This window comes from Lolium rigidum, chromosome 3, assembly GCF_022539505.1.
Source record: "Lolium rigidum isolate FL_2022 chromosome 3, APGP_CSIRO_Lrig_0.1, whole genome shotgun sequence".
NCBI classification, from domain to species: Eukaryota; Viridiplantae; Streptophyta; class Magnoliopsida; order Poales; family Poaceae; genus Lolium; species Lolium rigidum.
In genome coordinates, this window is record NC_061510.1 from 290,235,674 (window position 1) to 290,262,166 (window position 26,493).

Below are 26,493 nucleotides of genomic sequence, written 5' to 3' on the forward strand. Positions count from 1 at the left end.
AGATCAAACGAAGAACAAGAACACAGATTTTTACGTGGAAAACCCAAACGGGAAAAACCACGGAACGCACGGCGGCGTATCACTATAATTGGAGGAGTATTACAATACACGAGAGGACAGACCCTCTACGTGCTATCAATATGGTGTATCTCTCTCTTATCTATTCTATGACTACCTGGGACTATATATAGGGGCAAACAACTCTCTTTCTTGGGGAACACGAAATAGAGTTGTAGATGTGCTACGTCTAGCACGGTTGACACGCCGTAGTCCGTTAGGACTCCTTCCATAGTGCAACAGTGCACTTCGGTTTCGGATCACAATGCAACAAACTCCACCTTGAGCCGAAATCCCTTGCAACGGTCATAGATAGCATTCAACTCCTCAACTAAAGTCATCACAAGGAAACCTTGTGCCTTGAAACGTCCCATAGGACTAATAAACTTCTCATGAAGTCAAATTGAGCAAATCAATCTTGGATCGTCCGAAGAAACAACACACTATTTGTCAACAAAGCGAGACCTATGAACCTGGGTATCATGTAAAACCCCGACAAAAGTACGAGCTCAGCTTGCCCGACCTCAAAGAAAAGCCCAAACTGCTCAAACATCAAATGACATAAGTCATCATATCTCTGTGGTGCCGAACAGGCGCACAGCTCATAGTACAACATCTTCGTGCACATAACATTGTGAAGAACTCATCTCATGGAATACGAACATGCTACAAAGCCAGAAAGCACAAACCTCGGCAAACAACTCATGCACGAGAGCATGCGAAGTACGAAGAACATACATGCACCAAAACGCTGCCGTCTGTAATGGCTAATGAAAATCCATGACATGGTCAAAAAGCTGTCTTTGTAGAACAAGCTGTCGGATGAAGGAACCTCAACATGCAATGGAGCATCAACTCTGCGATAGACCCCTCTTGAAAGAGCATAGACAATCGAATCACCTTTGAAACTTACAGTACTAAATGTTGTAGTATCTAGCAGAAAACAATCTCCACTTGCACCTTAAATAATTCTCAACACGAACTTAAGTAACAAAGCAAAACCTTCACATGCATAACAGCAAAAACTCGGAGAGCAAAGAGTATAATGCTGGCTACCAACAGGCATAAAGATTACCTCCTCCATATTTTTTTTGATAAGCTGAATTGTGTGTTCTTCATATAATTGACAACTCCGTTGTTAAGGCTTCCAAGTATTCTTTGTCTCCCCTTGTGTCGAATCAATAAATTGGGTAATACTTCCCTCGAAGACTGTTGCGATCCCCTATACTTGTGGGTCATCAAGCCACTTGGGCTAAACAGTTATACCAACCAAGCTTGAGCAAAGCTCAAACTTGGACACAGGGACAGGCTTAGTCATCATATCAGCAGGATTATCATGAGTACTAATCTTGCATACCTTCACTTTACCTTTTGCAACCACATCTACGATTGCGTGGTACTTAATATCAATGTGCTTTGTCCTATCATGGAACATCTGATCTTTAGTAAGATAAATAGCACTTTGACTATCCTTTGAACAACTTAATGCAAGAATTATCTCCACAAAGCTCGGCATATAACCCTTTCAGCCAAACGAGCCTCTTTACTGCCCTCGGCAATAGCCATGTACTCAGCCTCGGTAGTAGATTGTGCAACGGCATCCTGCAAAGTAGCCTTCCAGCTAACGGCACATCCACCAACGAGTAAACACATAACCTGTGAGGGACCTTCTACGATCCAAATCGCCGACATAATCTGAATCCACATATCCGGCGAGCCCCTCACCAATCCTGCCAAACCTCAAGCAAGCTTTTGATGTGCCGCGAAGGTACACGAAAATCCACTGAACAGCTTTCCAATGTTCTTTACCGGGATTAGCCATGTATCGGCTGACCAAACTCATAGCATATGATAGATCGGGACGTGAACAAACCATGGCATACATCAAGGAACCAACGGCACTAGAATAGGGAACTCGAGACATGTACTCAATATCATCTTTAGAGCTAGGACATTGCAAAGCTGACAACTTGAAATGAGAAGCAATAGGAGTAGTAGCTGACTTTGCATCATGCATATTAAAACGATGAAGAACTTTCTCAATGTACTTTTCCGACTAAGAAACAACAAACTAGACTTTCTGTCTCTTTTGATTTCCATGCCTAGTATTTTCTTAGCGGGACCAAGATCCTTCATCTCAAACTCACTACTTAATTGGTTCTTTAAAGTAGTGATCTCTTTCATGCTCTTGGCGGCAATCAACATATCATCAACATATAGCGGCAAATAAATAGGTGATCCATTAACAAACTTGATATACACACAACTATCATACTGAGATCTCTCAAAACCATGTGTAAGCATAAATGAATCAAACCTTTTATACCATCTGTCGTGGCGGCTATTTCGGACCATAAAGGGACCTCTTTAATTTGCAAACAAGATCCTCCTTACCGGGCACAACATAACCTTCGAGGTTGGTCCATATATATATCCTCCTCCAACTCACCATGCGAAAAGCGAGTCTTTACATCTAGCTGCTCAAGCTCAAGATCATGCATAGCAACAATACCAAAGAAAGCACGAATAGAACTATGCTTCATAGCCAGGGAGAATACATCATTATAATCAACACCTGGAATTTGATTGAAACCTTTTGCTACTAACCTTGCCTTAAACCGTGGAGGCTCATTAGGAGACAAACCTTCCTTTCTTTTGAATATCCACTTGCGGCGGACAGCCTTCTTTTGTTTAGGCAAGTGCACAACATCCCATGTGCCATTCTTCTCAAGCGATTGCATCTCTTCTTGCATCGCACCTACCCACTTCTCTTTATCAACCGAAGCAATGGCTTCGAGTATATGTAGCTGGTTCAATATCATGCTCCACTTGTTCAGCACAACTCAAAGCATAAACAACAATATCACATTCTTGAATTAATCGGGTAGGAGGTGTAATATTTCTCTTAGGGCGGTCGGCGGCAATAGACCGTCCTTGTCGGCCGAACAAAAGGTGGTGAAGGTGGAACATCATTATCATCATTGTTGGTTTCAGGAAACACATTTTCATTCTCCTTTGCGTGCTCCACCCGCACGCCAATTCTGTGCTTGCTCATCATCGGAAACATCGGGAGAATCAATAGCATCGAAATATCGGTAGACGGACTATCATTAAACATAACCGCCTCATTAAAAACGACATTCTGCTCAACACAATTTTCTTAGTTTCGGGATTCCATAATCTATATGCCTTAACTCCCGAACCATAACCAAGGAAGATGCACTTAACGGCCCTTGGCTCCAACTTTCCATTATCAACATGAGCGTAAGCGATGCAGCCGAAAACTCTCAAATCTGAATAATCGGCGGGCGAACCAGACCATACCTCAATTGGAGTTTTCTTATCAAGTGGAACAGAAGGTGACTGTTGATGAGATAGCATGCGGTGGAGGCTGCTTCAGCCCAAAAACCTCTATGCATCTTTGCATTAGACAACATGCGGCGAGCCCTCGAAATAATGGTCCTGTTCATGCGTTCGGCCACGCCATTACGTTGAGGGGTGTACGGAATGGTATGATGTCTTACCATCCCATCATTGCTTGCAAAACTCATCAAATTCATTTGAACAAAATTCCATACCATTGTCGGTACGGAGTATCTTAACCTTCTTTTCGGTTTGGGTTTCTACCATAACTTTACACTTCTTAAAAGCATTAAAAACATCGATTTATGTTTCGGGAAATATGGCCACACTTTTCTTGAGTAATCATCAATAATTGTAAGCATGTAATTAGCACCACCATTAGAAGTTCTACGGGACGGACCCCAAACATCAGCGTGTACATAATCTAAAATGCCTTTGGTGGTATGAACGGAAGCATTAAATTTTACTCTTTTATGCTTACCAAAGATGCGAGTGCTCACAGAACTCAAGATTACCTAAATCGCAGCCATCAATTAGCTCTCTCTTTGCCAATTACTGCCATGCCAAGCTCACTCATATGTCCAAGACGCTTGTGCCAAAGGTTAGTCTTACTAGTTTCATCAGAACTAACGACGGCGGCAATACCGGGCAAAGTGCTACCTCTAAGGACATATAATTTCGCAGAATTCATATCACCAATCATAATAATGAGAGAACCTGATGATACCTTCAAAAGTTTGTTCCCACCTTTGTACTTGTACCGTCACAATCAAGGGTACTCAAAGAGATCAAATTCCTCGCCATGGAGGGTATGTGTTTCACTCCGTCCAACGTGCGTGTCATCCCATCATGGGTCTTGATCTGAGCAGAACCAATGCCAACAATGCTCTGCACTGGTTGTCATTCCCCACACGCACAAAATCTCCACTCTGCACTGGACTCATAAGAACTGAACCAATCTTTGTTACGGCAAATATGAAACGAACATGCGGTATCAAGAATCCATTCATCATCACGTGAAACACATGCGGCCAAAACAGCCAAGCAATCTCCATCGGAACTATCACTACCGGCAACAACAGCAGCCTCACCCTTACCGGTGACAACGGCAGCCTTACCATTACCATCATTATTTTTCGGTTGGTAAGTTCCGTTCCTTTTCTCCTTGTTCTGCGGCTTCCAACAATCATCAATATTGTGGCTAGATTTCTTACAATACTGCGAGAACTTGTCACGTCCTTTGGACTTTGAGCGACCTCTATCGCCCTTGCTCTTATCTCTGTTGTTGTGGTAGTAGTTATCTCGTTGCTCGGTCCCGCCACGGACCTCTAACGCCTCCGCCTTGGAGGACGAACTTTCAGCCTGCACCATAGATTTCATTTTCTCCTTTTGTTGGAGAGCATCATAAACTTCCGCGAGAGTTAGTTTGTCGCGGCTCAATAATATGGTGTCACGAAAATTGCTTGAAAGAATTAGGCGGCGAGCATAAAAGAAGAAGACCTAAATCCTCATCCTCATACTTAACTTCTATAGAGCGCAAATCGAAACAATCTCTTTCCAGGAAGATAGGTGATTCATTACCGAACCTCCCTCTTGCAACTTATGCGAGAACAGCTTCATCTTCACGTGCAATCTGCCCGTGAGATCTTTGGACAAACAGATCTCCTCTAGTTTGACCCATAACTCGGCGGTGGTTTTCTCCTGCGGCACTTCACTGCGAGAATATTATTGGACGAGATGGAGTTGAATCAACGATAAAGCCTTACGGTCTTTCCGCTTCTCCGCATCGGTCCAGGTATCCTTCGCTTTCTCGCCGAAAGCATCGATCGCTTCATCCGGATCCGAAGATTGGGCGAGAATCGCCCTCATCTTCACTTGCCACAAAGCAAATCTCGTGGTGTAGTCCAGTACGCGGTAGATCGAACCTCGGTGACGACATCTCGTAAACCCTAGATCCAAAGAACACGGGCTCTGATACCACTTGTTATATTTGAGATGCACAATAAACGAAGAACGAAAAGTAAAACACTCGAGGGGACACGAGATTTTAACGTGGAAAATCCTTGCAACACACAAGGGAAAAACCACGGGCGCCGGCCAGACAAAACTTCACTATTTCGGTGGTGTTTACAAACGCCGTGGGTTTACAATGATGCGATGATAACCCTAGCGGCGGCTTACAGGGAATATAAATAGGCGGGGGGCAACGATTCGGCCCAAGCCTCCGGCGACGGGCCTCGCTCCGCTCGTCAGAAGTTAGCCTCCCTTTAGTATATGAATTTGGATCACAAAATAACAATATCAGACGCCAGGGCTAAAGCTTCCCTACTAGCCAAGCTCTCAAGGATTGCTGAATCGGAGATACCTTCAAATGTCAAAGAAGAGCTTCCCAGACACACACTTGCAGTCCTTGCAACAGCCGGTACTGCACCTTTGTTTGTGGATTTCGCCAATGCTGCATCAACATTAATTTTTTACGTATGTGGCGGTGGCACAATCCACTTGCTCCCTTTAGAAAACAAATTATCCGTTTTGCAGGTTTTACTCTTTGACATGTTCCTAATCTTTCAAGAAACTCTGAATGAAACTGAACGTGGACAATGGGCTCTGAAACTCTTCATCAAAGATTGCTCTTGGTCTTGCATACCATATTGACCACATTTTGTAACCAAAACCGAGATGAACTCACCATGCTTTGCCGAGTCCATAACTTCAAAAATCCACAACTTGGCATTGTCTTCTTATATCATGATGATGTGTTCGACAACATAAGCGGACCCAGAATTTTTTTGAAGCCTGGGTAAAATAGGATTTGTGTGCTAATTTTATATCAAATACATATGAAATAGGGACAAAAATAAGCCTGCCGGCCGGCCGGAAACCCGGGCGGCTGCCCGGGCAACACGGATGCTAGGTCCGCCTATGTTCGACAACCTGTTCATCACAAAATGCCCATACACATTTTGCCACGTGACACTCCAGCAATGCATGACATAATAAGATCATCGGATGTGGGCCAGACTTTCTCCAATAATAAAATCAGGCCCATAGCCTGGCAAGTTTACCCGAAAAAACAAAAGGTTAGCCGATGCAATATCAGCCCACAAACACAGAACAAACGGGTTTACCCCACGCATTCCTAGTGGGCTGCTCCACTCACTGCTCGGGTCGTCTGGCCGGCCGACAGCGCCGGAAACTACAGCTTTCGCCGCACGACGGCGCGCCGGCGAGGCAACGGGGAGCTGATGCTCTAGCCTTGTTTAGGGTTTGTATCTTTGTCCTCGCTCGTCCGCCTCAGTCAACTACAGTTTAGGGTTTCACTTCCCCACATTCCCGTGTCCAGGCTGCAATGGTCTCCGGTGAACTCGATTTAGGGAAATAACAGAATGGTTGAAATTTGCAGCGGTTTCACTCCTAAGGAATAAGGTTTGATGGAGCCCACAAGTGTTATCATTTGGTAAAAATTGACAACTTGGAAGGTTGTTTATATTCGGCTACCTTACAGTAATCCTTTATGTTGTATTAGGGTGTTTCTGAATGGAGGAGAGATAGAGGATTTTATTGTAGGGTTTTAACTTTCGATTATACATAATACTCCCTCCATCCATAAAAGAATGTCTTAGATTTTTCTAAATTTCGATGTATCTGGACCTGGACATCTTTTTATGGACAGAGATAGTATTTCCTATCATGTGCAAGCAATAATTCTCATACAAACTATGTAGTGTTGAATAAGGTAATATATACGTCGTTCTCGAAGAAGAAATATGTACTCCAATTACTATATACCAGCAGGCAGCAGCATCTCGTAGGTTTTCTAGATCACCTAAGCAGATCCATTCGTGTTTGGCTGTTCGTACAGAGGGCAACATATGAAACAGCTGGTCTCCCTTCCTTTCAGACATCTGACCAGATGCTCTAAGGTGGCAAGATTTCAAAACATATTGTAACTAGTAACGATTCCAACCTCCTTTTGACCACTGAAACAGACGAGTTGATGAAATAGGTTTTTTTTTTAAATAGGCCCCAGTATGGTAACAACTAACGGCATGCATTTGATGAATCAGTGAGTACAACCATGATTTCTATTTTCTCTTTGGTAAGCCGATTTGTTTGGCTCTGATGCCTGACATCTTTTGCAATAAATTTTGGATGTGAGGGATGTAAAGGCTGAGGCTTACCCTTTCATCATGTAAAAAAATTAACTGTGATAATGATGGACTGATGATCAATGGTCAATATGTACATTAGTTTTCTCTCTTTTTAAGGGGAAATGTATTAGTTACAAGTAATACCATGCTTGCAGCCTGATCATCTTGTTCCTTTGTGTCTAGATATTTCCCATCGCCCATGGGACAGGACACACAACCCAAGGACTTTCACTAAGTGCCAGGTTTTGGATCCTCACATTTATATTCAATCAGTGTATTGTTTCTTGAAAGCGGTTCTTGCAATAAATTGTCTAAACATAAACATGCTCTTGGTCCATAGTTCTGATCTCACCTGTTCAATAATTCCTCTAGGCATTATGTCTTTAAGAGGCATACATTACATGAAGAAAGGTGTCATAACCATTCCGTTGTCTGCATTCTGCCGCTACATTTACATAGGTGCAGACAAGGGCCGGATTTTGGATGGGAAGGAACTGTGGTTATTGTGTTATCAGCGTTCAGCTGGTCGGCCTGATAATGCATCGATCGTACCTGCATTCCTGCTTTGTGCATATACATATCCGTTAAGGTATGTGCATGTGATAATCAAATTTATGCCTACATTTGGCAAGTTATGACTTATGATGTAGTTTATCTGTCTCTTGATATGACAATAGAGTAATGATGAAGATAAAATTATTTTGGCATCATCTTACTATGTTTTCCGGAACATATTTTCTTGCATTGCGTAGATTCTTGTTCTGTTTCTATCATTTGTATCACAGGATGTAACTCGTTACTCCGATTTTTGAAATCCTAATGACATTTTGAATGAGTTATCTCTGTTCCAGAAGACCAGAACAGTGATTTTTGGGAATCACTAAGAAGTTCCTTTTGTTGCTTTCGATGTGAATATTTTCTCGAGTAAGCATATAACAGTTGATCATGCAATCATATTGCTGACAGGTGGATTCTCAATTCCTGATGCAATTTGCATCAACAGGGGTTGATTTTCTGTCTTAGTGTCGAAGGTGGTATCTGGTAAGTATATTATATCTCCGCTTCCTATAAGTTTGGTCTTTTGGGATAATTGGTTGATAGGAATATCTAATATGGTATCAGAGCTGTGGTCTTGGATTCAAGTCTCAGTCCCCTCATTTCTCCCAATTAATTTATCAACGCCCATTGGTTGATAGGAATATTTGGTTGAGATCTTTTGGGCTAGTTGGTTGATAGGAACATCTAACAGAAGGAAGTAGAATGTATTCTCTGTTGACAGTTTGTTATGGTGTAGTAGTATCTCTGATGAAGGGGGAACTAGAAGGTATTCTTTGTTAACATTTTGCTTCCAGTGACATAATTATGAGATCAGAGAATAGATAACAACCAGTTCATGGTACTGATGAAGCTATGTTTTCCTTTACCGCCTTTGTCTCCCTGAGATTGTTTTCCCTATCCTTCTGTTCTTGCACTTGTTTTCTGTTATGTAATAAACTATTATGAAAAAGGGTAACCCAGTTCAAAACTAAGTAAGAGATCAAAGAATAGAGAACACTTCCCAAAAATGTTATGGAAGTGGATTTGTACTTGGTGACTGCTCCTAGTATACCCAGAGGACAAAAAAAAATTCTGATAACAATTTCTGCTCTGCATTTTCTATGAGTCAGTTTTTTGTACACACGCCATTTTTTTTTTCATACTGCTATATGTACCGTAATTTGATTTTAACTTTCTATGCTTTCAGACCGAGTGAAAGAAGCAAAGCAGTTGTGTAGTTAACCTGGGAGTACAAAGCAGTTGGGTCATAAAAACTTAGGACAGGATCTGCTCCTCTGAACGTGCACTGCAAAACAAGTTGCCATCATAGTGTCCATAACAATTGGCCCATTCAGAGGATGAGCTTGTTTTAGGAGATCACAGGCTTCTGAAACGACCAGAGAGAACATACAAAGGTGATATTGTGGCTAGACACAAGACATTCCTTCATCCTTTGATCTCTACTGAGATGGGAGCAGTGTCTGATAGGACAGTAGCCGTCCAACTCAAGTAATCATGCTTGTTCCTTGCTTAAAGGAGGGCTCTTGCTTTCCTTTGCAAGTCTTGATCCTTTCCTGTTCCTCTAATACCAAGCAGAAGTTAATGGCCTTCCTAGCACTTTTAACTTTTAAGTCTGGCCTTTGAATGTGTCAGTAAACTAGGAACGATGAAATGCCATCAATTTGGCAGTGTATTGTTAAGACAGTTTTAGCACCTGTTCCCCTGTTTTGTAGTACTAACATAGCTCGTCCGTGGGTATTCTACCATTTGCCTGTCAGTAGACAAACAAGTAGATCACAATTATAGCTGTCAATAAATGAGGTCGCTCGAGGTTTGCTGGGGTTGCACTTGACAAGGAGGGAGAAACCATTCAATTCTGCAAATCATTTCCTTGTCAGGAGCCAACTACTGTACTAATTAGTTCAGTCTTTCATGCAGGATAGAAGAGTGCACATCAAGCAGATGAATTCATAACCATGTGATGGACTGATGAATTTATGACCCTCATGTGTTCTCTTTTTCTAGGTCAGAAATACTAGCAGGAGAGTAGTACTCCTGGATGCTGCAGCTTGGACTTCATGGCCACTCATGTGCTGAACTGGTGATGCATAATGTTATATTCTCTCTTACCTCCAGGGTTAAACAAACTACAAATTCTTCCACTGCAGGTTTTGTTTACTTTAGAACCCAGCTGTGCTCTCCTTCCGATTAATTTAATTAGCCTATGATTCTGTGAGTCGTCTCTGCATATTATAAGTAGTGTAAGATAGCATCTGTCGGAAGTAAATGAGTAAATTATTGCTCATGCACATTCCAGCATCAACAACACCAGTGATGGAGGGGACCGTACGTAGGAGGAGTGCACGTCCTGTGTATATCTACATCTACTACTGTACATTTGAATTTACCTTAATAATTGTTTAAGTAAGACTTGTCGTTTCAAATGCATCCTACATTGTAGTGGACTCTCCAACCCAGAAAGAACATGTGGCCCCCAGCACTATCAAAACTGATCGAGTGTTTGAATGTACCTTTGAGACGAACTGATTCAAACTTGAGTCATGACACCTTGAGTTTTGCTACTACTCATTTGGGGTTTCCTGCCTTTTGAGGCCTTCAATAGAAGTTTGAGCTTTTCAATTAACTTGTGCGGGGGCGCTTTATACATTGATCGATTCCCTTTTATTTGGGCAGATTCAGTTGGACTAGAAAGTGAACAAAAACTGTCCCTGAAAGCTGAAAAGAGCATTATTTTTGGAACGATGGATTGCAACTTTAGAATGTGGTGCCTGGAAAGTCTGTGCACGGTTTGAATCCTACCTTCTGTTCGTAGAGGGATGCAGTCTCGCAAATTAAAATGGCTTTGATATACTAGCTGAGAACAAGCTGAAGTTTGAGCTAGCTCATTTTACGACATGAATGGAACATAGAATTTCACAGTGAACTGTTCTGTTCTTGCAGGAACAGGGATAAATCCCGTTGTTTGAGACGGGTGCTCGAGGCATGCTCGCAAGTCGCAACTGGGACTGAATGCTCTCCCGTTCAAACATTTTCGGGGAAGCAAAAAAAGCTACCGTGCATGGCCGCGAGTTTGCGAGAAAGCTACGGTGGTGATGATGGCGATAGTACAGCACCAGCCGCCGGGATAAGATTGTATGTAATCAGTAGCATGAAGCAAGAACCGGAAGCAGTGCCGGCGTGTTGTATATGTTTTTCAGTTCATGGAAAAACGAGAAGCTGGTAGCTAGCGAGTCTGGAAAAGAAAGGCGCCAAAGGTGGCAGTATATTGCCCATTATTCAATCGTTTTGCACTAGTGTGTGGCAATATTTAAATCGGACGGAGACGATGTGCTGCGTTTTGTCTGTTTGTAGATGATTGATTTTGACAGAATACAAGCAGCCTGCCACAGGGTCTGTATATGTGCAGTATATATAATTTCGAGAAGATCTGGTTCCATGTTCATCCCATCTGATTATACTGTCCAAACGTCGTGCAAATCTGCCTCTTAGTCTCTGGTACTAGCAGGTTATTTAGCAGCCCGATTTTGTTTTTTTCTCTCGAAAAGGATGTTAAATCCCTAGATTCTGTATTAAAACTAATATACACAACCATTTAGTATAATATTATTCAACAAAGATTTTACAAGATAATACATCGATCAACCCACAAGAGGCCCTAAACCTGATGATGGAGGTGGCCAACGTCAGAGCCATGTCTTCACAGTTGGGCACATCATTTAAAACTGGAGCATTGATCCAATAGGTCCTCGACGCCGACCAAACGAACACGCTCCAGAAGTCGCCGCCACCGCCGTCTTCGCCGAACTCATCTTCAGGACAAAGATCAACGTATTTACCTTATCAGGCATGCCACTGACGCCACCACGACGCCAGTCCGTCATCACGCATCCGACGCCGAGCCCCGACTGCACCACGATGCTAAGGCTTTTCGTGTTCGAAGCAGAAGAAACCACGCCGCTCCACCGCAAGACCCCTCTAGCCAGCACCTACACCAAATACGGTGCCCTCAAAAGGGAGGACGGCGCCGCGTGCCACCATTGTGACCCGGGTATATGGTTTCCCCGAAGCAAACAACCTTTCATGCCTTGACCCAATGTTGATATGCATCCATGATATCTCCGAAGAATATGATCCTACCTTGTGCCTCCAAGGAGGTAGAAGACGCCACACACACTGACACACAGCCATCGTCCGATCCGAGAAGCCAAACCCGAGTTTCCCTTGGAGCTCGACGAGACCATCGTCGTGACGGTGCCCTTCAAGTAGGTTAGTGGCGCCCGCAGATGTCGCCGCATTATCAGCGACAGCGGAAGCAAGCAAAGGATTTCTCCCCATCGGTAGGCCCGCGACGTGGGAAAGCCGGAGGCGGGTTTGTCGGAGGTGCGCACCAACACAGTATGCGCCGAGCCGAAAAAATTCGGGAATGGCCCAAACACGACTAACCCGAGGGGGAGGGTGGCGGCGGCGGCAATCTAGGGTTTACCCACTAATCCAACCTGAATTTGTTGTATTCTGTGCAACAAAATATTCAAGGGTGCACACTACAGTAACTAACACGGCGGCTCCTCACAAAAAGACACACTTCCATTCTTTTACCGTGACCAGGACCTGAAAAGTTGCAGTGGCGGTACCTCGGCTAGCTACTCCATGCAAGCAAAGCATTCACGCACGTACTGTAGTACATAGGAGTGAGTGAGTAGATATCACGTGGCGAACAGAGACTCCTGAGTTGAAGACACAAGGAGCAGCGCCAAACGCAAACACCCGTGCTGCGCGCGCGTCGGGCCATCCCCGTTCAGCGGCGCGGCGTCCCGACGAACGTGCTGACTGATGCGACGCGACTCCTCCGGCTGCCACCGGCCGTTCCATTCCCTTTGTCTTGCCTCCAGACGCACGAAACCCTAGCTAGAAAGCCTCCCCCTCCGGCCGGGCTCCCCGTCGAAGACGACAACTCCGGGGAATAAACGACGGACCCTCGCAGAGTCGCCACAGTGCCGCTCTGCGATACCGCTGCACGTACGTACCCGCGCCAGGACGCAAGGCAAAGCATACACACTTCAACACTTGTACAGTACCAGGACAGCAGGTACGCCAAGTGCAGCTTACTGTACACGCCCTAAATTGTAACCCTAGCGCGCGCTGCGACGATCGAGGTCTGTGATCGACGGGGGAGCTTTTCATGGAGGAATTAGCAGTATAGCACTATGCAAACGATGATGAACGCAAGAGTAATTGCCAAGATTAATTAATATTAGCGGGCGGCAGGGTTACTGGACATAGGAGTAGTTTATCTTCTTTACAGCTTGTAGATGATGAGGAAGCAGGGGAGCACGGCGCGCCGGTCGAACACCACCAGCTCGCCCTTGCCGCCACGCGCCGAGTCGTACCCCTCCCTGCCGTCCTCCGTCTCGGCGCAGCCGTCCTCCCCCTCCGCCACCCGCCCGGCGATCACCCTGCACAGGAACATGGCCCGCCTGCCGCTCACGCTCCCGGGCCCGCGCCCGCTCCGGCTCCCGCTCGCGTGCGCTCCGCCGCTGCCGTCGAAGGTCCGGACGACGCGCAGGGAAGCGCCGCCGCCGTGCGGCGGCGCGGGGGAGAAGCGCATCATCTCGTTGCCGTCTGCGGCGCTGCGCGCCGCGCCACCGGCCCGCGCGCGCACGGCCGCGCGGTAGTCCTCGAAGCGCGCCACCGCGCGCGCCTGGTTGTGCACGCGGAACAGCATCTCCACCTCCCCCGCGAACGCGCTGCCGGCGGCAACCGTGGACGCCACCGGCGACCACGACGAGAGGAAGATGATCTCGACCACCTGCCGCGAGGAGTGCCCGGCCGGGAGCTCGGTCAGCGCCGGCAGCGGGCCGAGCGGGCCGGGAGGAGGCGACGGCAGGCGCGGCACGGTGGTGGCCGGCTTATTACCCTCCTTGGGCTTCTTGCCCTCCGGGCTTGCCTTAGAACCCGACCGGAGCTTGGGCTTGCACGAGGAGACCGCCCTGTTACCGTGGATGTCGCCGGAGCTGGCGCAGCTGGACCGGAGGAGGAGGTGGGGCTTCTTGGGCAGCGTCGCGACGTCCTCCACGGCCGTGGACCTGCACTGGAGGGACCGGACCCAGCTCCCCGCCGCCATCGGACGGCGCCGGGGCGGAGGAGGCTTCTCCGGCATTAGTCGGCCGGCCAGTATCACCAGTAGACGTGGTGCTCTGTACTTATGGTCTTGCTGTCTTGCAGCTCTCGCTCGGGAGACCGAGAGGGTGGTGAAGTAGGAGGCGAATGCTTATTGCGGTAGTGTTGCTGTCGCTCGGCAATTTGTATGGTCTAATGCGGGACGAGATGCTGCTGCCAAGCGGCCAGGTAGCGCAGCAGCCAGTGCGGATCAACGTAATAATAATAAGAACATTGAGAGTATCTCCAGTCGCGTCCCCCAAACCGTCCCCCAAAGGGATTTGGGGCGCGCTGGACAAAAAATGCGTTCCAGCCGCGTTTCCCAAAACCTATTTTTGTCCGGCGCGCCCGATACGGTGTCCGGCGCCCCGAGCCCGTCCCCGTCTCACAGGGGACGCCGGACACAACGAAAAGCGAGGCGGGGAGTGGCGGGGCCGACCCGTCAGCGGCACAGTTAATTTTAACCTAACCGTCGCCTACCTCGCGACGGAAGTTATTCGCGCGCAGTGACACACGGCGGCATCTTTGCCTTAATGGCGACGGAGGGGCACGCGAGACGTCTCGTCGGTGCTTCGCGCGGCCTCCACGCGTCGCCGGCGTTCGCACGCCACCGCCCGTTCCCGCGTGATCTTCCCGCCTCTTCTCGTCCGTTCCCGCGCTTTCTTCCCGACGCCGGCGTCTATAAAGGTCTCCCGGCTCATCAATGGTAGCCACCACACCCCGCCGGCAACAAACACAGCCCTCGTCGCTCCACAGCCGTCTCCTCCATCACCAGTTGTTATCACCAGATTTTGGCCAAATCAGAAGATGGGCCGTAATTGAGATGGGCTTGGAGGATACGTACACGAAGTGTCTTTGAATCGGCCTTGTGCGAGAATTTGGGCTAGATTGCCCGTGTATCTGTACATTATGGTAGATCGCATTTTAGTTTAGAATTAAGAGATAGAGTTTGGTCGTATACAACTAGGTTTATTCCAAAGATAGAAAGTCCCCGGACTATAAATATGTACCTAGGGTTATTGAGAAAGGAGGACGACCACGTTCACAACAAACATAATCTAGGCGCATCGCCACCCCTTATTTCGAGGGTTTCTTCCGGGTAAGCATCATGCTGCCTAGATCGCATCTCGCGATCTAGGCAGTATCGGTTTATTCGTTATCTGGTGTTGCTCGTACTGAAGCCTTGTTGATGGCCAGTAACACCCTTATCATAGATGTTTTGGGGCTTATATCGGTGCTTTTCTGATATGTGTGCTTAGCTATGCTGCCCCTCAATATCTAGCTGCCTTTACACCTATCTTAGGTGTAAGGGCAGCATCTTGCTTCGTCTTTATTTAGTAGATTTGATCTGTCATAGTTGTTCCTTGTTCTTCAAGGATTAGTTTGATATCCGTATGGTTAGGCCTTGCAAACGGGTTGAACGATCCAGTAGCGCGTAAGGTATGGTTTGCCGATCCTAGAAGGGATGTTCCGGGAATCGACTCCGTGTTGGTTTTTAGGCCTCTTTTAGGGTTAGTTTTCTGTTATCTTACGTATCTGCCAGGCTCAACTACGTGTAGGATGTTCCGGTTATGCGGTGAAAACCCTAAACTGTCGTAGATCAATTTAACTTAGTATCGATGAAACAGGATACCCATGTTATTGCAAGATCCAATATGAACCATAGGTCAATCGGCTCTTTGAGCCGATTAGCAGGGTAACCTGAGAGCCGATCGAGGCTCATTTAATGTTTACGTGTCTACCATGCAGGAAACTAAGCGAAGCAATCAAACACCTTCCTGACCAGGTATAGGTCAGGTGGCACGCCCTTGCGACCGTCAGGACGTGTGCCAGAGCATTGCGGGCCGTCGCCCGAGGGACCAGGGCCCACCAGCAGTCCTGGGAGCCTCCCGGCTCTTCGTGTTGCTCGTCGCTGCTCGCCAGTGGGTTTCGGCAGGCAACACATTCTGGCACGCTCGGTGGGACGATCTACAACAACTACGTCAACATCTGCAGCTGAGATGTCGGACGAGCCAGTCAAGTATGAAGATCTGCCTGAAGATCACAAGAAGAAATATGATGAGCTTAAGGCTCTCTTCGAAGCCGATCTCATCGGCTCTTTCGAAAGGACCCGTACACATGGCATTAGGTTCAAAGGATTCACACCCGAAGGCGTGCTCGATGGAGTAGATCTGTCTCTCCCTTCGGAGGAACGCACCAGAGCTCTGCGCCAGGAAGTTAATTATATGGTAGCTCATTCTCTACACCGTCATTCTGAGAGCCTGGTGAACACTTTGGAGCGTATTGCGGTTCGCGTGGTTCAGGAAATCATGAAGCATCGGTACTCCCCGTCGGGGCCTACCCTAGGAACTCACCGGGGAGAGGCACCGTTCCACACCGAGACCGCAATCGCCATTCACTCTTGCGGCTCCGAGCCACGGGGTTCACCGGCATACGTCGTCTACAAGGTTGGAGGTGATCCCGGCGATTACCAATTCTGTATGAGCCACCTAAAGAGATCCACATGGATACGTGTGCACATACGTGCCGGACCGCAATAATTGGGCGCGCACGAACCAGGTTACAGCGGGAGGGATTTCTGGAGCGGGGAGGGATTTACGGAGCGGACGCCGATAAACGAGGCATGGCTAGCTAAATATGCCACCGGAACGAGTCATGAAAGCTCAACCCCTGCAGCTCATACCATGGAACAAATCAGCACGATCTTGAGAGACCAGTTCGGTATCCTGCCAAAGAGGAGAACAATCGGCTATTCCAAGCCGTATCCCAACGAATATGACCTGATCCCGCTGCCACCCAAGTATCGGCTCCCTGAGTTCTCAAAGTTCAGTGGATCAGAAGGATCTAGCTCAATTGAGCATGTGAGCCGATATTTAGCACAGTTGGGCATGATTTCAGCATCAGACCCGTTGCGTGTAAGGTTTTTTGCGCAATCTCTCACAGGACCAGAAAATGGGGGAGATTGTAAGGGTACATTGCCCTATGTGTGGTTTCGGTAATTAATGACAACCCCTATGGACTAATGTTTTCATTGAGTTTATGTGAAGGAATATTCCATAGGTACTACTTGCTCTCCATGTGTTGGATTCAAGTATGGATGCCATGAAGATAAAGATATACCTTGTGTATTGACATCAAGATCATCGGTATGAAGATATATACGTGATATGATCAAGAAGAAGAAATGAAGATGGAGTTCTTATGTGGAACTCAATATTAGCCATGCTCTATCTTATGTGAGTATGAGAAGATACAAGGTTGAGTTGGGCAAGTTCAAGATGAGCATTTTGAGTGGATCACATGCTTGAAGCTTGCCATCCATTTGGTGATAATGGACATGTGAAGATGTGCATCAATGGAGCTTTCCCATCATAGTGTATGGGGGAGCATTTGTGAGTCTTCACAAAGCAACTTTGATCAAGTGAGGCATTCCGGCTTGAGTGAAGCTTGAAGAGTTATCATCAAGATCAAGCGGGATGCGCAAGGCAAAGGTATGGCCTTGCTAGGTTTTCCTTTTACCGGTCTCAAGGTGGATGTTGGGAGACCGGATTATAGGATAGATAGCCGCACTATCAAGAGGGGCTTTCGGTTGGGTAACTTGATCACATCGTCTTAGGGAGCTCAATCCTTTGCATACTTTGCATATCCCTATTGCTTCTTGGTGTTTCTCTGTGTGAGGTTCTTGAGCTTGTTGCTAGCTTTACAACAAGCCCAAGTTCATCGAAAACGGAATCCGCATGCATCTTCTATTGCGTTTTCGAGTTTGGACGTCTTTACCGTTTCTTGACGGTGGGAGACTCCCTCTCTAAAATCATCTAAAAATGTTATGTGAGGAGTCTCCATATTTCCAGTTTTTGTTGGGGTTCTATTCGTCGTTATCTTTCCAACAAAATTGGTTTCATGCGAATCGGAGTTCGGGAGCAATTGTTATTAAAGAAAAAGAGAAAAGAAGAAAAAGAAAAAAAAAGGGGAAGGAGCCAGCCGGCCGGACCGGGCCAGGCGCCGGCCCACCCGGTCGAAAACCGGCCTGGGAACCGGTGCCATCCGGGCGGATTCCCGTGGGCCTGGCCGCCCCGTCCGGTCGCAGGCCCGGTCACCGACCGGCCCGCCCGGCGCTGCCTCCGGCCGAACCGGGCTCCCCGCCGGCTGGGCCTCACTGCCCCCACGCGGCCCACCTGCTCGCCCCGCGCGGCTGAGCCCTTTCCGCCGCCCAGCGCAGCTCGCAGGCCTGGCCGCCTCCCTGGCCCAGCCGAATCTCCACCGGGCCGCCTTGGCCGCCGCCGGCCCATGCCACGGCCTGCTGCTCCCCCCGCGCGCCTGAGGCAGTTTGGCCGCCCAGCGCGCCATCTGCAGCGCCCGGTCGGTGGGCCGGTCCGACCGGGCAGGCCACCGGCCTCTCCGGCCCAGGCTCCGGTCGGCCGGCCTGCTGGCCGGCTGGGCTGTTTTTCAGGGCGTTTTTTATGCGTTTTACACCCCGTTTCTTCCCCAACGGTTATTTTTCTCCCTAGACTATAAATAGCCCTTCTTCCACCTTGAGCAAGTACTTCTTCCCCATTCTCTCACCTCCATTGTTGCATTTGAAGAAGTTGCTCTCTCTCTTGTTCCCCCCATGATTCTTGCTCATATTTGAGGATTTGAGAGAGAAGATCTAGATCTACACTTCCACCAAACCAATTCTTCTCTAAGTGAGGGAATCTCTTGGGATCTAGATCTTGGAGTCTTTAGTTGACTTTTCCCCTTGTTCTTCCTCTCCAATCTCATCCTAGCATTCGTTGCTTTGGTGGGATTTGAGTGTGAAGGACTTGAACACCTCCGGTGTTCTTGCTTTGCATCATTGCATAGTGTTGAGCTCTCCACCACGATTTGTTCGAGTGAGAGACCGTGAGCTTGTTACTCTTGGAGGGTGACCTCCTAGTTGGCTCGGTGATTGGTGCTCCGGTGATCTCTTCAAGAAGATTGTGAAGAGGCCCGGGCTTCTCCTTCGTGGAGCTTGTGAAGTGGTTGTGGAGCTTGCCATCTCCGGAGCGGAGGAAAAGCTAACCATAAGGAAAGGGCCATTATCCTTCGTGGGTGTGGTTCGGAGAATAGGGTGAGCCTTCGTGGCGCGGGGAATCCTTCGTGGGACCTCCACTCCTCCAAACGTGACGTACCTTGTTGCAAAGCAAGGGAACACGGGAATACATCCTCGTCTCCGCGTGCCTCGGTTATTTCTATACCCGAGCTCTCTTTCCTTGTGATAGCCATCGTGCTTGAAGTACATATATCTTGCTATCACTTGTGCTACATATATCTTGTGCCTATCTTGCTTAGCTCTAGTTGCTATTGTTACACTTAGTTGAGCTTAGCATATTTAGGGTTTGTGCTTGTAAACTAAACGATAGTTTAATTCCGCATTCATACAAGACAAATCCGCAAGAGTTTGTAATTGCCTATTCACCCCCCCCTCTAGGCGACATCTCGATCTTTCAGTGGTACACCTCGTTGCCACCAGATTCAGTCCGGACGTGGAAGCAACTGGAAGAGCAGTTTCATGTGCAATATCACTCAGAAGCTACCGAAGCTGGCATTGCCGATCTAACGCAGGTGCGGCAGAGGCGGGGAGAGACGGTGTCTGATTACATTCAGCGTTTCAGGACTGTCAAGAACCGATGTTATTCGGTTCGTTTAACTGAGAAAGAAGTGGTCGATCTGGCAGTGGTAGGCCTCGCAACGCCGATCAAAGATCTGGCTTTCCAAGTAGACTACAATTCACTGGCGCATATGGTCCAGAAATTAACATTGTATGAGCAGCGCCACCCAGAATTGTACCAAGACAAGTTCAAGCGCCCGATAGGCCTGGTCGAGGCAGAAGAAGTTGAAGACTTTGCAGAAGACCAGGAAGTCGCCGTGGCTGAATGGACTCGGGGGCAGCTCCCGTGTCCTGCAAATGGGTGAAACAACAAGGGCCTGCAAAAGGGTTTGACTTCGATATAAGCAAAGCCGAGCAGATATTCGATTTATTGCTGAAAGAAAAGCAGCTGAAGTTACCCGAAGGCCATAAAATCCCTACGGCGCAAGAGATGAACGGGAGACCGTACTGCAAGTGGCATCACTCGTTCACCCAAGCCACCAATGACTGCAAAGAGTTGCGTCGGCAGATCCAAATGGCGATAGAACAGGGCCGTCTGATCCTCGGTCAGTTTGCCATGAAAGTAGACACGCACCCCTTTCCTGGTGTTAACATGGTGGGACTCAATCACTCCACGGGGTACGAGCCAGGTTTCTCATTCGAGGTTAACATGGCAGGACCTGTAGACCGCCATGGCAAGGATAAAGAAGACATCAGTCACTCCCGTGGCAAGGATAAGGAGGAGGCCGATCCACGCGACCGGCTCCGATATGATGACAGACGGTACCTCACCGAGGAACAAGTGAGAAACGTGCGGTACCAACGACCGCTCTCCGCGCATCTCCTGAATAAATATGAGCATCAGTATGACCGACGTCGGCGGTACGACATGGATGACGAAAGATATCGTCGGTCTGATGTTGACTGCAGAAAATATCGTCGGTATGATAGAAACGACGAAAGATATGAGCACCGCGCAAAGGGGAAGTCAAGAGAGCAGGAAGACATGGACAGACACTGGGATTGTCCTTTCTTCAAGCACTGCTGGGACTCAGGAATGAGCCGATTGCCTACAATCGACAAGCGCCGGAGTGTAGACGAGCGAGAAGAAGGGCACAAATGAGGTTTCAGTGTTCAAGCGTCTAGGATCTCTCCCACCTCAGAGCCGACGAGCTGAGTCATCTCAAGAGGAAGATTTCGAGGAATCAGAAGATGAAGAAGAAGATAGATACCACCGGCCAAGGTGGTGCCCTGATGGACTCAGTCATTCCCAAAAGCGTAGGGTTCAGCGGCTACGTAACTTGGAGGAAGCCGAGGCGCAGTACCTGTACACGTTGAGGAAGGCACGGCCCGATCTGGCAGCGAAAATTCAGCAAACTTTGGAGACAGAGACGCGTCCACACAAGAAAGAATGGCGCCCCAAGCAGACAAAAGCCGATGCAAAGGCATCGGCTGATACAAACATGGTGTTCATACTCCCGTCGGAGTTTTGTGCTCCAAGGACTGAAGAGGTGCCAGTAGCACAGTTTGACTGCGGCCCACGGCCGGTTATCTTTGAAAAGCCACGAGAGAGGAGCTACAGGCACTTGAAGGCCACGTGCACGAGAGGTTATAACAATGGGCAGCCTGTCAACAAGATGTTGGTTGACACGGGAGCGGCGATCAATATAATGCCATACTCCATGCTACGTCGTTTGGGACGCTCTAACGAAGATCTGATCAAGACCAACGTCACACTAAGCGATTTCAACGGCCAAGCATCAGAAGCGCAAGGCGTTCTGAACGTAGATCTAACCGTGGGCCGAAAAACCATCCCTACGTCATTCTTCATCGTCGATAGCAAAAGCACCTACGCTGTCCTGCTAGGGAGGGATTGGATTCACGCCAACTGCTGCATTCCATCCACGATGCACCAATGCCTGATACAGTGGGATGGAGATGAAGTGGAGGTCATTCATGCAGACGACTCGATCGAGATCTCACTAGCTGGCATGAATATTTGGGATGCAGACGACCAAGAGCCGATCTCTGGAATCAGTTTGGATGGCTGTGAGCGCATCGAAGCTTCAAAAAACGGGGTGAGGCTGGTCTTATCCACCGGCCTGACAGAGTAGCAAGACCCAAATCAATGGACGTGCGTGGCAAGGCCGATCCCTGCGATCGGCCCCAAAAAATAAAAAAGCAAGTAGTCGTCGTAGAGCAAAGATAAGTTGTAAACCCTCATTGAGCAATGCAATGAAAAAGGAGGCCGATTCCAGCAATCGGCCCAAATTATCCTCACCATATGTTTTGCCTGTTTTCAGCATCGATCTAGCAGGCGACGGAAAGCTAGGATATGGGTTTACATCGGCTGATGAGCTAGAAGAGATTGACATTGGTCCTGGGGATAGGCCACGACCAACATTTATCAGCAAAAAGTTAGATCTGTAGCTGAGGGGCCTAATGATAGCCTTGTTGAAAGAGTACCCAGACTGCTTTGCATGGGATTACACAGAGATGCCCGGGTTAGACAGGAGCATCATTGAGCATCGGCTTCCTCTAAAGAAAGGATTTCGGCCGTTCCAGCAGCGAGCACGACAGATGAAGGCCGAAATCTTAGAAGAAGTCAAGAAAGAGATCGAGAAAATGTTGAACGCCAGGTTCATCAGGCCATGCAGTTATGCTTAGTGGATTTCTAGCATCGTGCCTGTAGAGAAAAAGGACGGCCGATGGCGCGTCGCCATAGATTTTCGAGATCTCAATAGAACCACTCCAAAGGATGAGTAACCAATGCCGGTAGCAGAGACGCTGATCAGTGCAGCTGCTGGTCATAAGGTTTTGAGTTTCATGGATGGCAATGCCGGTTACAAACAAATTTTTATGGCTCCAGAAGATATACACAAGACTGCATTCAGAGTACCAGACTCGGTGGGCTTGTTTGAATATGTGGTCATGACATTTTGACTGAAGAATGCCGGCGCAACGTACCAAAGAGCCATGAACTACATCTTTCATGATCTGATCGGCAAGTTGGTGGAGATTTACATCGATGACGTAGTAGTCAAGTCTCGTTTCGGTGGAAGGACACTTGGAAGATTTGCGACACGTCTGGACCGAACTAGAAAGTTCGGACTAAGAATGAATCCAAAGAAGTGTGTTTTTGGTGTAACGGCCGGTCAATTCTTGGGTTTTTGGTTCATGAACGCGGAATTGAGATCGGCACTGAAAAGTCGGGAGGCGTGCGAACGATGAAGCCACCTACCACGAAGAAAGAACTCCGAGTGTCTCATCGGCAAAATCAACTTCGTCGGAAAGGTTCATCTCCAATTTGTCGGGACGGATTGAGCCGTTCATGGGGTTGGCAAAATTAAAGGCGATGAGGAGTTTCGGCTGGGGCGAGCAACGAGCGAGCATTTGACGAGATTAAGGAGTATCTAACGAAGCCACCTGTGTTGGTTCCGCCCCGGCAAGACGGGCCATTCTACATTTACTTGTCGATGGCGACACTTCCATCACCTCGGTGGTAGTGCAAGTTTATGATGGTCTGGAGAAAGTGGTTTTCTACCTCAGCGAGAAGGATGTTGGATGCGAAACTAGGTACCCTGAGATCGAGAAGTTGTGCCTCTGCTTATTTTTCACCTGCACCAAGCTTCATCACATCTTGCTGTCAGCGGAAATTGTCGTCATATGCAAATCAGATGTCATCAAACATATCTTGTCGGCTCCTGTGTTGAAAGGCCGACTCGGTAAGTGGATGTTTGCATTATCGGAATTTGATATCCGGTATCAGCCTGTGAAAGCGATCAAGGGACAAGCGTTGGCCGATCTTATTGCTGAACGAATCAACATCGATATAGCGACGCGTACGTGCGTGCATGGGCAATGTTTTTCGATGGATCGGTTCGTGATGATGGTTGCGGCATCGGCATTCTACTCGTGTCGCCTCGGGGGCAACATATTCCTTCTCCATCAGGCTACCTACCCCTTGCACCAACAATGTCGCTGAATATGAAGCAATACGCAAGGGAATGGAGTTGCTATTGGAAGCCGGGGCAGAAGCAGTGGAACTTTTTGGAGACTCCAAATTGGTGATTTCCCAACTCACGGAGGAATACAGATGCGAGAGCGAGTCGCTCTTCCCATTATGGATGCAATGCCGTGAGCTAATGGCACAATTTAGGTACCTAAACTTCAATTGGATCCCAAGGTCACAAAATACCGAGGCAAACGATCTCACACAGATGGCGTCAGGCTACAAGGACGTAGCAGATGGAGCCGATGTTCAGGTACAGTTCTCGGAGCCGGATAGATCGGAGAGCCGATATCTTCAATTACTTGAAAGATTCGGCTCGGGGGCACCTAAACGGATAAGATACAAGGCCATGAAGTATGTCCTTATTGGGGATGACATGTTCTACAGAACTTTGGAAGGGTTACTCCTCAAATGTTTGGGAACGGCCGAGTCAAATCGGCTCTTACACGAGGTACACGAAGGCGCCTGCGGAACTCACCAATCGGCTCATAAGATGAAATGGCTGATCAGGCGATCGGGATTTTATTGGCCCACCATGCTTGAGGATTGTTTTAAGTACTATAAAGGGTGTCAAGCATGTCAGAAGTTTGGGAGTATTCAGATGGTACCCGCATCAGCGATGAATCCCATCATCAAGCCTTGACCATTTCGAGGTTGGGGCATGGATATGATCGGCAAATTAATCCTCCATCGAGCAAAGGCCATGAGTGGGTTCTGGCCATTACAGATTATTTCACTAAATGGGTGGAGGCCGTCCCTATGAAGTCAGTGGCATCGAAAGATGTCATCAATTTTGTGAAGGAGCATGTCATTCATAGATTCGGGATTCCCCAGACTATCACGACCGATGGAGGTTCGGTTTTTATTTCTCGCGAGTTTAGAAAGTTCTGCGAGGACATGGGAATTAAGCTGATCCGATCGTCTCCATACTATGCTCAAGCAAATGGGCAGACTGAAGCGTCCAACAAGAGCCTTATCAAGCTGATTAAGAGGAAAATCGACGAGCACCCTAGACGTTGGCACGAGATATTGTCAGAGGCTTTGTGGGCTTATCGCATGTCATGCCATGGAGCGATAAAAACCTCGCCATACCATCTGGTCTATGAACAAGAAGCCGTGTTGCCCTGGGAAATCACGGCTGGCTCGAGACGGATTACGTTTCAGAATGATTTAACAACTGAAGAATATGCAGCCCTGATGAGTGATAGCATTGAGGATGTCACGGAACTTAGACTGTGGTCGCTTGAGAAAATTAAAGAGAACAAAGCCAAGGTAGCTCGCGCGTACAATAAGAAGGTGAGACCAAAGGAGTTCCACGTTGGTGATCTGGTATGGGAAGCTGTGTTGCCGTTGGGGACTAAGGATAAAGTGACATAGGCATCCCAAATGGGCCTGCCGAAGATAGTACCCGGGGTTTACTGAAGGCCCACTACCCGAAGAATAAGAAGATTCGGGAGCCCAAGATATATTAAGGAAAGCTAGAGTTGTAATAGGAAGTGTTATTTGTAATCTGGCGGGATGAGTTGGAAACCGTCCCGGACTCTGTAACTTGTATGGTAAATGGTCTCCAAATTGGCACGGGCCGTACAGAGTCGACCAAGTTTTAAAGGGTAACGCATACATGCTCGAGGATCTGAGCGGCGTGAAGTTCCCAGTGGCTGTCAATGGCCAGCATCTCAAGAAGTATTTCCCAAGTATGTGGGATGATGGGCAGTAAAATATGGGGGCCGATGCATGAAATCGGCCAGTAAATTTTTTTTTGCAAATTTTGCAAAGTACAGCCGATGCACAGACATCGACTTTAGAATAAATAAAAAGCCGATGCGTAGCCATCGACTCTAGAGGAACAAACTTTTACGAGCAGGCATCAAGTTACCGTTTGAATTTGGGGAATGTCTGTTTGGACCTGTCTAATTAGGTAACTGAGTTTGGCCTTATCGGCGTTTTATGGCGAAAGACCGATGCGTTGCTATCGGTTCTTGGTGTGTGGACTTACTCTGATAATCGGAAGAATCAAATTGGACAATCGGAGAAATTGAATTGGGAAACATTCTTCATTGATAAGAGGATTTCTTATAACTAACAGCCGATTGCTCTCAAAAGGATGATCTACCACCTAAATTACTACTACTAGCCCTATACTAGGAGTCCCTAGCCTAGGGGCCGTCGCTGCCCTCGTCGTCGCCGTCGTAGCTGCCGTCGGCGCTGCTGCCGAAGACGTCTTCGTCGCTGCTGTCGAAGCCGCCGGTAGGGGCTTTGTCTTCTTCATCATCGTCGTCGTCGTCATCATCCTCCGACCCGGCGCGGAAGCGCTTCATCGGTGGGTACTCGTCGGAGGAGGTGTCCTCCTCCGTTTCCTCATCCTCCTCCTCGTCGGAGGAAATGTCTTCGCCCCAGAGAGCGTCGTCGTCGCTCTCCTCCTCCAAATCCCCATCAATGAGGAAATGGAGGTCATCCTCCCCGTTGGCCAAGGAGTCGTCGTCCTCGGACTCGACGGAGAAGTTCCAGTCCCTCTCGTCCCACCACTCTGGGGCGCGGGCCTCGTACGCCCTTATCGGGTCATACTCCGGCATCGGCTCGCTGGAGGA

At 47.9% G+C, this 26,493-nt stretch overlaps 1 protein-coding gene across 1 annotated transcript; it reads right to left on the minus strand.

The window, feature by feature from the left end:
* Positions 1-13,425: 13,425 nt before the first annotated feature.
* On the minus strand, positions 13,426-14,286 carry LOC124701419. The gene has a single exon (XM_047233466.1). The coding sequence runs from the start codon at positions 14,284-14,286 to the stop codon at positions 13,426-13,428; it is 861 nt and encodes a 286-aa protein (XP_047089422.1).
* Between the last annotated feature and the right edge of the window lie 12,207 nt (positions 14,287-26,493).

Bases quoted from the DNA above. Each gene is read 5' to 3' on its own strand.
- LOC124701419 (XM_047233466.1), bottom strand. From the start codon at position 14,286: ATGCCGGAGAAGCCTCCTCCGCCCCGGCGCCGTCCGATGGCGGCGGGG.